This window comes from Diachasmimorpha longicaudata, chromosome 16, assembly GCF_034640455.1.
Source record: "Diachasmimorpha longicaudata isolate KC_UGA_2023 chromosome 16, iyDiaLong2, whole genome shotgun sequence".
NCBI lineage: Eukaryota > Metazoa > Arthropoda > Insecta > Hymenoptera > Braconidae > Diachasmimorpha > Diachasmimorpha longicaudata.
In genome coordinates this window covers 3,191,371-3,205,047 of record NC_087240.1, presented here as the reverse complement: position 1 = coordinate 3,205,047, position 13,677 = coordinate 3,191,371, and the positions used below count along the sequence as shown (strand labels likewise).

Here is a 13,677-nt window from a genome sequence, read left to right as displayed (position 1 = left end):
ACGATAAGATAGAAAACTCGCATGATAATATCGATGCCATTCGTCAAATGACAAAAACCTCACTTTATCAATTCGACCACTCGGCAAGTCGTGTCTATTGACATTAACACTTTGCAAAAGATTTTTTTATTGATCTATCAGAAACGTGTGATTTGATATTCAATAGATTTCAAGGGTTTTATGGAATTTTGTGGGATTTTTCTTGGGAATCCTTTTTTTCATGGACACCTAGTGGACCAAATAAATGGAGAATCAATGCAAGAAGTTTGTTCGAACTGCGTAAACCGTAGGAACTGACTCCAAAGAATCCCCGGAGGCTTAAAAAAATCGCTAATCACCTCATCAGGTGAAGCCACATCGTGATAATACCCTACCGACAATCATGTTCACCAATGTAGTTCATACGCCACCGCTACGAAATGATGCGGTTGAATCCTCTCCATAAGCATCAGCAATCAACCCTGTGATCTCTCCAATCGTTTCTGCCCCGTTCGTTACTTCACCACATTCTCATGAATCGACGTTCTACCTCTGCCATCAGTGAATATGAAAAATGTTATTATAAATATAACCTAACATCTCAGTTCAACAAATTCATCGTCACTCATCTCCAGCAAGCCTAAAAATCATTGGAAATCAGTTCTCCCCAACATCTCCGAAGCTTGATCCTTCCATCCAAGGTAAAAACACCTCAATCCCCCTTACCAGACAAAGCCGTCAACGTCAATAGAAAAAAACCTGAAAAAAAATGTGAATTCCTGGGTTTCGTGTTGCCTTTGATGTTTTTCCCAGACGTGCAAAACCTCGAAGATACTTATCCTCGACATTCACGCATCCCCAATTCGAAATGAGTGGGAGAATGGAGAGAAGGGTTGTGCGCAGAATTGTCAGAGTAATGGGACATGAGAGAATATCTCTTGAGTTTGTGCCATTGCGCACTGGTATTTTATTATCACAATTTCTGTGGTATTTCCATGGGGTTACAAACACAATCGATATTCCTGCGTGTTGGTATTTTTCAAGGGAAAAACACGGCAGTACGCGAGTGACATCCAAACAGTGAACACCTGTCGTGTTTTATTTCATTTATTTTCTCTAAATAGACTCGCCCTGGGGTGTTTGAACTGTTTAAGATGATCATTAATATTGTCCAGGGATAGCTTTTCATTTTTATAGAAAAATTTTTTGCGTCTAATGGTTTCAATTTCACGAAAATCGAGGGAAATAGATAGTTGGACTCGTCCAGATCATCTGATTGCTCTCCTACCAGTTCTCCAGGCAATGTGCAACGTTAAAAAAATAATTTCAGTCGTAAACATCATAACCGAAGGGTTTTTTTGTGTTAACGAAGAGTTTAGAAATGTCTTACAATGATGGCGGTCGTTCGGTACGTAAATCAAGCTCGAAAACGCCGAAAAATTTACGAGTGACTTCTAGTGATAACGGGAGTAGGGCCATCACCACGATAAACACGTACAATGGACAGAGAAATATTGTCGAGGGCCGTCATCCCTCTGTACACAAGAGAAATCTCTACGTCGTTTCGTTTCCACTTATTCTTCTGTTCAATGTTCTGAGGACACTTTTGTACCAGTTGTTCATTGTTTTCAAGTATATTTATGCCTCGACGAGTCATCTGATTCAGAGGAGGCACGCAGCTGCTGCTGCCAGGGGTCAGTGTCATCTAGAGATTGTTGTTGGAAGTGAGAGAGGACTTAAGGAGGAAATATTAGTTGTGGATAAAGAGGAGATGGCTAATTTACCAAGGAGATCAGGACCTGGACCTGCTGATCCTCTTCTTGCTAAACAGAAACATCATCACAGGCGGGCTTTTGAATTTATCAGCAAAGCATTGAAGATTGATGAGGAGAATGAAGGTGATTGAGGTGTTGGGGGTTTAAGAATGAAATGGTAAATTGTTGGGGGATGTCTGCAACTTAATATTTTTGGTAGAAAATTTACAAGAATTTGGCAAAAGTTGTATTCTCGGTTTTTGTAAACACATGTCCTTGGAGAGAAGAAATCACTTCTAAGGTTTCTCGAAGAGAATCAATTTATTGGAAAATCGACATCATCTGGCTTTATATCACTTCATTTATAAACAGTTCCAAAAATAATTGTCGTTCAATTATTAACCGTCAAATCGATTATCTCCTTTTTCACTTGAAATAGGGCACAAAGAGATGGCCATAGAACTGTACAAAAAAGGAATTGGTGAATTGGAGAAGGGAGTTGCAGTCGAGTGTTATGGAGGTCGTGGTGAAGTATACGAACGTGCTCAGAGGCTGAATGAAAAAATGAGAGCAAATCTAGTAATGGCCAAAGACAGACTCGACTTTTTGGGTACAATTTTCCACTCGTTAATCATGACTCAAATGAGACAAATCATTAGTCGTTTGTAAATGTGATTATTTATGCATCAGGTCATACTCATCGTATTTGTTTCACTTTTTTTTTTATTACGATCAGCATGGCAATTATTTATTATTATTCTTTTCTATTATTTTTCCCTTAGCAAGTGTTTGTGCACTGAAAAAACTGGATGTTAATGATGAGACACATGGAAGGGAAGATACTCCTCATGAAACGTCTAGTTATCATGGGATTAATAATTCAAGGCTGAGAAAAAATATTAAAAATCATTCACGTACTGTCAATCCATTGATTGACGCTAATAACAGTAGGGAAAGTAATAAAATACATACGACACACAGTACACAGACACATGTGAGACTGATGGAGAGGCCTGGAAAAATAATATCACGTCCCTCTGAAGGTATTTTTATAACAAGTTACTGTCGATATACATTCTAGGATGATAAAATTGCACAGAACCAATTGTATTTAGTCCAATAACACTCGAGAACAGTGGGGATACAGAGTAACACTTGCTATTTTTATTTTTATTTTGTTATTATGCATTTGATAAGTATTTTTATCATAGCACTTGACTTTTTGGTGTCTGTTTGTTTGGTCCACATAATTTGAGACAATTATCTGCATCATTAATCGACGATTATCATCAATAATTAGTGATAATTGTTGGAATCTTTATTGAGCCGATGACGCACCAAAGCTCGATTTGAAAAAAAAAAATTAACAGAAGTATGAAAGCATTCTTCATGTTCGTGTGGTCCATTCGCTCCTTGCAGGCGTCAAAAAAATCGGTCCTGCATTTTTCAACTCTAGTCTGAAAGGTAATTCCTGAAAAAAAAAATGAACCATCTAAATTTTCCCTCCAGCCTTAGGCCGAAAGCTAGTCCCAAGCAAGCGTCACGCAGGGTCAACAATAACCAAAAGCCAAACGCTACCCCGAAGTATGGGTAGATCCCCAACAGCCCTTCCATGCCATAGAACAGCGGCATTAAAACCCAGTTCAACCCCACCATCCATCCGTCGTCAGCTTTCAATTCCTGGATCTTCCTCACCAATTCGTCGTCCAGGCACACCAGGGAGTTCAAATACATCGGCCAGAGGGACTCCACGAAAGGTACCTCTCCTAAAAGGAGTGGATCCTAAATTGGCACAAGTGATTCTCGATGAAATTCTAGAGGGAAGTGCAGCTGTACAGTGGGAGGACATAGCAGGCCAAGAAGTTGCTAAGCAAGCACTTCAGGAAATGGTGATTCTACCGTCATTGAGACCAGAGCTGTTCACAGGCCTGCGAACTCCTGCCCGAGGATTGCTCCTGTTCGGTCCACCTGGAAATGGAAAGACCCTACTAGCTAGGGCTGTGGCAACGCAGTGCAACGCCACCTTCTTCAGCATATCAGCTGCAAGTTTAACTTCCAAATACGTCGGGGAGGGGGAGAAGCTTGTGCGGGCGCTCTTCGCCATCGCCAGGGAGCTCCAGCCCTCCGTCATCTTCATCGACGAAGTCGACTCGTTATTGAGTGAACGGAGAGACAACGAACATGAGGCCTCCAGGAGACTCAAGACCGAATTTCTGGTTGAATTTGATGGGCTTCCTTGCAGCCCAGATGAGAGGGTCCTAGTGATGGCTGCCACCAATCGACCGCAGGAGCTCGATGAAGCAGCTCTGAGGAGGTTCAGCAAGAGGGTTTACGTAACTCTGCCTGATTTAGACACCAGAGTGATCCTCATGAAACGTCTACTGGGGAAACACAACGATCCACTCAGTGAAGAAGAACTTCAGGAGGTGGCTGTGCTCACTGAAGGGTACTCGGGCAGTGATCTTACTGGTCTAGCCAAAGACGCTGCCCTTGGACCCATTCGAGAACTTAATCCTGAACAGGTTAAGGCTCTTGATCTCAATCTCGTGAGGAATATCACTATGAAGGACTTTTTGGACTCGTTGAAGAGAATCAGGAGGTCTGTTTCACCTGCGAGTCTCGCTGGGTATGAAAAGTGGAGTCTCGAATATGGAGACGTTAGTCTCTGATTTATGAAGGGCCCGTTCAAGGGCCGACGTAATTCTTGAGACAAGTGGGTGGTAAATTCAGTGAATCATTGGCATTTTTCCATGAGTAAATGGTCTTCTGTTATGACTCATTTTTAATGATTGGTTGCAGAATCGTCACAAATTCGTTTTTAATATTTATGTCGAGGGTATTGATGGATTTATGATTATTTGATGGGGCTATTAGTTGGGCGTCTTGAGATTAAGTTTGATTTGGCTCTTATGACAACGAACGAATGACTGACGTTTATGAAATTATTTATTAGGGTTCTTCTATTTATTTAGTCGTTAGTTTCGAGGATTTTCGTTCGCAAAGGATCGATTGGGGTGTATTAAATTGTCATTAGTTTCGTTAATTATCCGGTGAATTTGTTCAGTTGGAATTTTTTCTGCATGCAGGCATGTAGGGCGCCCTCCCCCTCCTCATTCGCACGATAGCGGAGGAAATTTATCATTTGTAATTGAGTGGAGTAAGGGGATGTCTCCTTAATCAACTTTGTTACAGACAATCTTTGAATATAAATAATGATACTGTAATTGTACGTCAGCATTCGAATTCAATTAGTCAAGTGATACTTGATAAATTGTGAATGTGATATTTTAAACGAATAATGTAACTCTATTATTCCAATTAGTAGTCGCTATTATTGCTATGCAACATAAAAATGAGTACAAAATGCAAGGCTGTAACATAAAAAATGTTGAAGTTTTGGTTTGGAAATTTTTGTTAATTCGATGCTTCGTGTTTTGATTGTTGATATAATGGAGTCAAGACTTCTTCGAATTATCCAAGATTATTATCATGTATATAAGGATATTTCCATTTTATTTTCGCCGAATATAAATCGCCTTGAGATAGAACAAAATGACACTATCCATTATAAAACGCTCAAATTTGTATTTTCGAGGGCTAATTGTCAGTTGACGAGTTCAATCCACGTCCATGAAATTGAAATAATGAAAATGATGGAAATGATCGGTGAAGAATAATCGCCTTTTACGATGGATTATCAATAAAAATTCAGCCTTGATCTTGTTATTTTGCTACTTTTATAACAGCAAATAAATAAGTACAATAAGGAACATTGATATGATGACGATTACTCGATGCTGTGGGCATCCATTTTAATTGTTCGACATTTGACCCAATTGCCGAATTAAACAGCTAATGAGATTCATTGAAATAGTTTGTTTAGTTGTCGATATCAGAGTCACTTCCACAAGGCATCAGTTAATCAGTAGAAATTGTAATAGTCTAGTCGCTGGTGCTCCACGAGAATACAGTTATAATGAATTAGCCATGTACATTGCCAGATATAGTAAATCATCGCATTTTCTTTAGTTGTGAACTGATGATTAATAAATAATTGTGTGATTGATAATTAATGTTTATGCTTTTTATGAAAAAAAAAAATGATGAGTGCACCTCTATAAGTAAAAAATGAAGAGAATTGAAAGAAAATGCCATGTGTACTTTTAACATTTATCCCTTTTCCAAGTTTCATGAATAAGTCCATTTTTATTTACCACTTTTTCGTTTTTTAATACATTTTCTTAAGCTCAGGAGTTGTAACTAATTAAGAATCGCGTGATTGATAATTAATCTATGAATTTTTGGGGAGAAATGTGCGTTTCACTGGGTGAAACATCAGGTGAATTGAATAAAAACGCCAGATGTATTTTAAATATTTATTCCTTTTTTCTCCTTCAATGGACAAGTTCATTTTTTCCATTTTTCATTGTTTTTTTTTATTATAAGATAACATTAACCTAAGCATTGTCGAGGGTCCACGCCCTACCGTACCTAAATTATCGTTTTCCTCTTCGCGTTTTTTTTATTTCGCTTTATATAACATCCCTCATGTCAATTACAAAACTGATTAGTTTTGTCAGATTTTACGCAATTATCTGTCTTTTTCACCTTTTTCCCCGTCTTATGCGTTCATTCGATTCACTCACCCTTGCATTCTTCACTCTTGTAAATTCATTTCTTGAATTTTTTTAAATTTTTCGTTGGGGAGTTCTTCTTTTTACCACATCGTCGATGGATTTTATCAATTAATTTCAGAAGTTTTGGAAATAATTTTATTTACAAACGTCTGATTATCAAATTACGAGCTATTGTGAATAGTGAGAAATTCATTCGAACCCTATAAATCGTACACTTATGTGGAAGACACTAATTAGAAACAGTAACAATGGTTTTTCATTCGTTCGAAAACTACTTGTGTATAAAATAGGATTAATCCAAGGAAATTTACAAATTTACGCATCAATCAAACGTGCGTTTACAGTAATGTTTAACAGGAAAGGAAAATCTATCCACCGACGATGAGACCTGAACCCGGCAATAATTATTGACGAAAAACGGAACAAAAAAGCGAAAAAGCATGAAAAATTGGTAAAATAGAGTTCAGGAATAGTCTTTGCTTGATGAACAAAAATTCAAATGTCTGTTCGTTTTCTCAGAAAAAAAAAATGACACTATCGATGATTACACGCTCTGAAGAAGTCCCCATGGTCGAAATAGTCTGTATTATTTTGTTTATTTTCATTCGTTTCAATCTTGTTTATTTTCGTATTATCTTTACTTTATTGAAATTGGTCTCACGTGTTTCATTGCGTGGGATATTGGGGCATGGCGTATGTTACCATTGTTGGTTGTTGGCCAGGTTGAATGGGAGCTGAACCAGCTTGTGGTGGTGCTGTTGCTTGACCTGGCTGCCAAGTACCACCAGCTGGTGCTTGCATTCTCATACCTGCATTCATGTACTGAGCTTGCTGGCCATAGTACTGGCCATAGTACTGAGCTGGCTGAAGGAATTGTCCCTGCATGTGGGGGTAACCCTGTTGAGGGTACCAATACATCTGCTGGCCGTAACCGTAGGAGTACTGTCCAGCACCGGATGTCACCTGTAGAATTGAATTATTCAACTTAAACTCCGATTTATCGATTATAACCGATAATATTGTGGATTGTTTATCTCCACCTTCACATTATCAATTATCAAATGCAATATGACCTCTAGAAACAATTGGAGTTTGGAGTTTAAATGAGCTTTTGGTGAAATTGATTCGGCCTCTAGTTTCAGGGATATATCGAGCAGCTTTCAAGGGTGGGGGTGAATAAAATGAGTTATTCGAAAGGGAGGGATGAGCACCACAAGCTAAACCACTTGGACTAATTGAATTTCCAGGCGAATCAATTCTAAATACATTTTTAATTATTCAAGGATTATACTCATACCTGCTGAGCTTGCTGATTTGCATTGGGTCCAACGCTGTTAGGATCACCATTCTCCTTACCCCAAAAACACTTGACAATACTACCATTTATTTCTGTGTTGTGGGTAACCTCGATGGCGTGTGTCGCTGCTTCTTTAGTCGTGAATTTAATAAAAGCATAACCTTTATCTTTGAATACTCTAACATCCTGAATTGTACCAAATTGTGAGAATGTTTTGTTTATCAATTCATCGGTTATGCCGTTTGTGAAGCCACCGCAGTAGACTGTGCAATTGGTTGGACTACTCTGGGCATATACCTGCAGACAACAATTAATAATACAATTGAAAAATTAGTCAAATTAAATTTTATTGGACGTTATTCCAGGGGAATGGGAAATTTATTGGACTCGAATATATTTACGAAAAAGTGCAAAGTGCATTTGGGAAAAATTACCTCCTCGTAGTTTTGCTTGCTGTTATTAGCATGCCTAGGTCTCTCACTCCTCGGTGGTGGTGGTTTTCTCGTCGACCAGTTTGTCCTGATGCTACGTGATCCCAACCACTGTCCATTCATAGCAGATATAGCGGCCTCAGCCTCGGATTTTTTAACAAATGACACAAACGCATATCCCTTACTCTTAAGTGTCTGTGGATCTCGTACAATACGACAATTACTTATCTCGCCAAAGGGTGCAAATGCCTCCTTGAGTGTTTGTGTCTCAATTTCAGGTGATAAATCACCGACGAATATGTGATGATGATTGCTTGTGTCAAGTTTTGGCTGATTACCGGGACTAGTTGCCCAGTTAACCTTCATCTCTTTATCGAGAAATAGTCTCTTATTCATGGCGGCAAGTGCCGTTGCTGCACACTGATGATTTGTAAATTCAACGAAGGCATATGGATCATTACCAGGCTCACGTATTATTTTACATCCCTTGATAGCACCTATTTGTGAAAATAGAGTGCACAATAACTCCTCGTGCACTGATATATCTAGATTACCCACGTAGAGGGTACGGGGATTACTCTCTTCGCTCATTTTTTTTTTTTCCACCTTTTTCTCACACGATTACTCAACGGCTTCAACTCAACAAAATAATACAACCCGTTTGACCCGTTGTTTTTTCACCTTCCGGTCACCTCTCCCACTTGGGTACAATCACTTACTATTCGTTACTTCCTATCACTGGTGCACAACACAAAATGGAGTTTTAGAATTTAGCCCAGGAACCTTTTTTTCGCGATTTCCAGCTCCCGTCGCGTGTCCCCTCGAACTCCTTTTTTCTTCACACGCACTGTCTCTTTCTCTCTCTCTCTCTTGCTCCCTCTTACTCTCTAGAGCTCACTCAGTCTCCCCCCACCCCGGTTAAACTCAACTCAGTGGGGTTATTTGATGATTCGAGGGAGAATTTTATGGGTTATATTCGAAAATTTTGCCAACGCCCGTCATTTAGAGATTATTTTTATGTTATTTTGAGGACATTTGGGGCTTATTTTCCAGCCAATCGTCACTGATTGTTACGGGGTAATGACGGTTGGTTTGAGGAACGAATAGAATTATTGTGGAATTGGGTACACACACCCAATGGGGGCTACGTCATTACTCAAGTTAAACGTAAAATGGCGGATTTTGTTGGGGGGGGCACAGGCGCTAATGCCGATCAAACAGCTACTTTCAGGCCTCTTGTCTTTCCAACGAGACGAATTTCCCGAAATTTTTCAATTTTCAGATCGAATTAATTCTGTGACGTAGGGAAAGGGAGGAATTGAGTTTTTTCGGGTTTTTGAAATGCAGACGACCGGCTTTTGCGACGATCCTTTCTTTTGAACACACGTGTCTTTCCGGAGTAAGCAGAGAAGCTTTCAGAACGTTGAGGGGATGAAATTCCCTAGAATTTTTCTTCTATGAATTTTCAGATTTTTATCGCTTTATCGAAAACATTCCCGCAACTGGAGATTATATTTGGGGAAATTTAGAGGTGTTTTTGCATGTCTGAAATTAATTTAACCAGTTTTTAAACATTTCGAAAATTGTTTTGAAAACATATCCTTTTAGCGGGACAACATGTCTTCCATTTTACAAAACTATGTGGGTAAGCTTGAGGGCCTTGTCCTGCGTGCTTGAGGGCCTTGTCGCCTTTGTGACTGCATCTTGATATGCAGTCGTCGGTAAAACAGATACTACGTGTCTCACCTGACGTTTATATCGAGTACTGGGAATCGATAGCCTTTAGTACGAAATTTTTAATTAATGTGATAGTGCCAACGAGAATTATGACATTACATTTCGTCAATGTCAAGGATAAAGTGTGAAAAAAGTGAGTGTTCGAACAAGTGTTGAGGTCAAGCCCTGTTTTACCTTCGGAGAGTGTTAGTTATTTGTCGTGACAACAGATGGATCACAAAGTTAAAATTAATCTTCCGAAAGTGCATAATTCCGTAAACATTGAGTGAGAAAAATATTATCGAAGCAGTGAGAATAATTAATTATCGACAAATACCGATATTTTGCTGGTTTTTTTGAGAATATGTAGCAAAGAGAACCTGCAGACATTTGTTGAGATTTTTTTAAAACTGGTGACTGCTGTTTTTTTATTTGTTTAATTCACCTATCGTTGATTTGACGTTTCTCGGAAGGAAACAAGATAATAAAGAAAATGCTCTCACGCAAGAATAAAGACTTGAGGACGATAAAAGAAGGTGTTGTTGGAAAGTACGTGAAGAAAGAAACACCACCGGAAATACCAAGTGAGTGATAAGCATCTCGTTAAGAAAATTTATCGAGGGTCTCATGGTTTATTCTCGGAAATGTCGCATATGTTTTTCAGTTATTAATGTCTGGACGACTGAACCCAATAGGCACAAGAGGAGGAGAAATAATCAGGCGACAATGCCACCACAAATGGTGAAAAAAAAAAATTTTCCAAAAAGTTGAACATCAAAATGCTGATTTTCTTCACTTAATTTTTTTTCCATACTCAGCCTTCACCACAGCAGCCAAGTATGGTACAAAAATTTGGCAATACCAAGACTACAATGAGTGCAGTTGGATTAGGAAGTCACGAAGGCAAATATACTCCAAATAGTTCAGTTCCTGATCTAGCTCAGAGGTGATAATTTCGGTTTTTCCAGTCCTTCGTCCACTGATTTTTTTGTCAATTGAAAAATCTCTAATCAATTTATTTATTAATTGATTCAAGAACCTTGATAACAATCGAGAGGTTGATATCCCCATTTCTTCTACAATTTCGAAGCTCTCTATTAATTTCTTCCTGAATGCCTCATAAAAAAATATTCTGAAGGAAAAATTGCTAACTCCTAGATTCGCAAGTTTATCAATGGCTCCAGGCGTATCGGAAGCCTTATCCTCCCGCACAGTGACCCCTCTGTACCACCCAGGGCTGTCCCCAGCGGTGTCCCACACCTATGTGAATCAATACGCCGGTTCCGAATACCATCTAGATCGTGTACAGACACCCCAGATGCCCTACGTGCCTTTCGAAACCGACAACGGCTACGAGGACTTCAATCAGGTATCCTTCAGGCACCCCCAGTACAGTAGATCGCAATCTGAGAGATCCAGCTCACGCAGTGAACAACCAACAGAGCTACCACTCCCTCCAGGATGGTCTGTGGATTTTACATTGAGAGGAAGGAAGTACTACATCGATCACAACACTAAGACGACTCATTGGTCACATCCTCTGGAGAAAGAGGGCCTTCCAACTGGGTGGGAGAGAATTGAATCCCCGGAATATGGAGTTTATTATGTGAAGTATGCGAAAAATTCATCAATTCAGTCAATTTTTCTGAGAAAATTTGATGTCCTCTTTTTTTTTTGAAAATTTAATTCCCATTAATTATTGGTAGTCTTTAGAAATCCAGATGAAAATTTAATTACCTACCAATCACGTTCAGTCTTTGAATTCTTGAGATTTTTACATGAGTTTTTAACTCTGTGGATCACAACAAAAATTTCATTTATGAAAATAATTTATCTCTGTTGCAACAAAATAAAATTCTGCACTGAATACTCATCTATATAACAATTAGCTGCACTCCAAATAGCAAATTATTTGACATCAACAATTACGTCGCCATCTTCCAGTCACATAACAAGACAAGCTCAGTACGAACATCCCTGCTACCCCCTGGAGATGCAGGCAGTTCGTGTGGTATCACCCCCTCGACACACTCACTTTCATTCGCACAGTGTCTTAGTCCCAGCGAATCCATACCTAAACGAGGAAATACCACACTGGCTCTACGTCTACAGTAGAGCATCTGTGGCCCTCGACCGAAAGCTCCGTTGGGAGCTATTTCGTCTGCCAGAGTTGGACTGCTTTAACGCAATGCTCACGAGGCTCTACAAACAGGAGCTCGAGGAAGTTGTCATGCGATACGAGGAGTACAGGTAATTCTCCCTCATCAATGGACCCATCAACGAGGACAATTGTTAATTATTATCGATGGTTTAGGTCTGCACTCCTTTGCGAAATGGAACAGAGACTGAAGGAATTGAACACGGAGAGTGGATCGTCAGCTGGTGCTGTTGCCCTTCGGCGATCTTTACCGTAAAAATTCATTTTGTCAGCAACGAAAATGATATATTTTTGTAAAGTGTGTTTACAACCGTTGAGACGCTCTAAAGTATTATAAATAAATAAATTTTATCAATTTGAGAGTAATTCTTCATTACTGGTTTCAGTAATAGTCTCGGCATCGTCGTCCAACATGTCGGTAGGACTAGGCTGTAATTTGGGGGTTCCTTTGATCTGGAGACAAAACCATTTGGTTAATTAATTATTGATCATTAATTTCCTATTATCTCAAGAACGATTAATGTATGAAAAAATAGCTAGATATATTTCTGTAGGAAATTCATTGCACTACGAAATAATTACTGGTGTATTTTCTCCCAAATTCCATCGTTATCCAGATAATCTCCAGGAAATAAAATCAAATAGAGCGTAACAATAAAAAAGGAATTACTTCATAACTGTTAACAATTTTGAATCCATCAACTTTGATAACGGAGACATCGTCTCCCTGCCAGATTCTCGCATAGTATCTCCCTGAAATCAAAAAATAGCAATGAATCAGGACCCTTATTTAATCTATCCATCACATTATTTAATCTATCCACCTGGTTGTCTTTTCTCCTTCGCAGTCATGGGGTAATACTCCGTCAGAAGTATTGCTAGGAACACCCCCACAGCATTAAACGCAGTAAAAATATACACCAGACTCAATTTATGCTTCATATCGGCGGCATATCCCCTGGGGATGGGGCCTGTCCTTCCCCTGATAAATTGTCTAAACCACCTTCTCATTTTTGAATTTTGTCCATCAATTACCTAACCAAACAAACCCATGTGTTCCTCAGGTTATTAAATACCATGTAAACCTTTCACGAATATCTGGACGGCATTTCAAGTGGAAAGTGGGGTTTCCAGTGTTTTTAAAACTAATATGTCGATAATTAATACGTTAATCAACACAAAAAAAAGAGGAGATAATTACGAAATCATCGGTGAAACTTGTTTAGTTCTACCACGACTCCTCACTGTTGCCAAGTCTCGTAAGAATCTCGTCTGTACCAGGAACATTCCCTGTAGCTCATGATCACCTGAGAGAAATTTGACCATTTTTTGTCATTCCAAAGATTTTTTTTTTCGTTTCAAAAGGAGCTCACGTTCATCAAATTCGTTTCATTGGGTCGGAAGATATCGATAATTAACTGAAAAATAATTTCTTCGCAGCCTCCCAGGGGAGAGCAAATCCGGGGGAACTGAACGGTCGATATCTCAACATCGGCTGAGTGAAATTTGCAGATTTTGATTCCATTTCAAAGATGGTTTTTCAGCATTGATAAAGAGCAGTAATTTGTCCAATTCGTACCGCTGTGACCGGAGATATTCGGAATTTAATGCAGCAGATAAAATAGACGAGGATTTTTGATTGAATTCTGATGCTCAGGAACGTAAAAATACTGGGCAAAAATCACTGTTTTTTTTTCATAATCCC

At 39.0% G+C, this 13,677-nt stretch overlaps 4 protein-coding genes and 1 long non-coding RNA gene across 9 annotated transcripts in view; 3 read left to right on the top strand and 2 right to left on the bottom strand.

Moving 5' to 3' along the window:
• Positions 1 to 13,677, top strand: part of LOC135170284 (tubulin polyglutamylase TTLL5) — an 85,001-nt gene that overhangs the window by 26,211 nt on the left and 45,113 nt on the right. The window lies entirely within an intron of this gene.
• Positions 97 to 6,108, top strand: LOC135170287 (spastin). Of its 3 annotated transcripts, XM_064135987.1 has the most exons (5): positions 97 to 680; positions 1,613 to 1,877; positions 2,173 to 2,343; positions 2,516 to 2,776; positions 3,243 to 6,108. In XM_064135987.1, the coding sequence occupies exons 2-5, from the start codon at positions 1,751 to 1,753 to the stop codon at positions 4,400 to 4,402; spliced, it is 1,719 nt and encodes a 572-aa protein (XP_063992057.1). In that variant the 5' UTR covers positions 97 to 680; positions 1,613 to 1,750; the 3' UTR covers positions 4,403 to 6,108. The 3 variants fall into 3 exon arrangements, with proteins under 3 accessions (XP_063992057.1, XP_063992055.1, XP_063992056.1); XM_064135985.1 differs by lacking the exon at positions 97 to 680 and having other exon boundaries at positions 689 to 1,877; XM_064135986.1 differs by lacking the exons at positions 97 to 680; positions 2,516 to 2,776 and having other exon boundaries at positions 689 to 1,877.
• On the bottom strand, positions 6,096 to 9,391 carry LOC135170298 (nucleolysin TIAR). The gene is made up of 3 exons (XM_064136003.1): positions 8,102 to 9,391; positions 7,668 to 7,964; positions 6,096 to 7,333 (listed from the first exon to the last, which is right to left on the bottom strand). The coding sequence occupies exons 1-3, from the start codon at positions 8,687 to 8,689 to the stop codon at positions 7,037 to 7,039; spliced, it is 1,182 nt and encodes a 393-aa protein (XP_063992073.1). The 5' UTR covers positions 8,690 to 9,391; the 3' UTR covers positions 6,096 to 7,036.
• Positions 10,086 to 12,267, top strand: LOC135170300 (protein salvador homolog 1). Its single transcript, XM_064136004.1, has 6 exons — positions 10,086 to 10,398; positions 10,479 to 10,555; positions 10,633 to 10,760; positions 10,973 to 11,425; positions 11,759 to 12,064; positions 12,129 to 12,267. The coding sequence occupies exons 1-6, from the start codon at positions 10,308 to 10,310 to the stop codon at positions 12,226 to 12,228; spliced, it is 1,155 nt and encodes a 384-aa protein (XP_063992074.1). The 5' UTR covers positions 10,086 to 10,307; the 3' UTR covers positions 12,229 to 12,267.
• LOC135170311 (uncharacterized) lies at positions 12,232 to 13,600 on the bottom strand. Of its 3 annotated transcripts, none has more exons than XR_010300351.1 (4): positions 13,346 to 13,600; positions 12,797 to 13,279; positions 12,643 to 12,725; positions 12,232 to 12,425 (listed from the first exon to the last, which is right to left on the bottom strand). It is a non-coding gene; the product is annotated as an uncharacterized LOC135170311 (long non-coding RNA). The 3 variants fall into 3 exon arrangements; XR_010300352.1 differs by having other exon boundaries at positions 12,797 to 13,007; positions 13,174 to 13,582; XR_010300350.1 differs by having other exon boundaries at positions 12,797 to 13,564.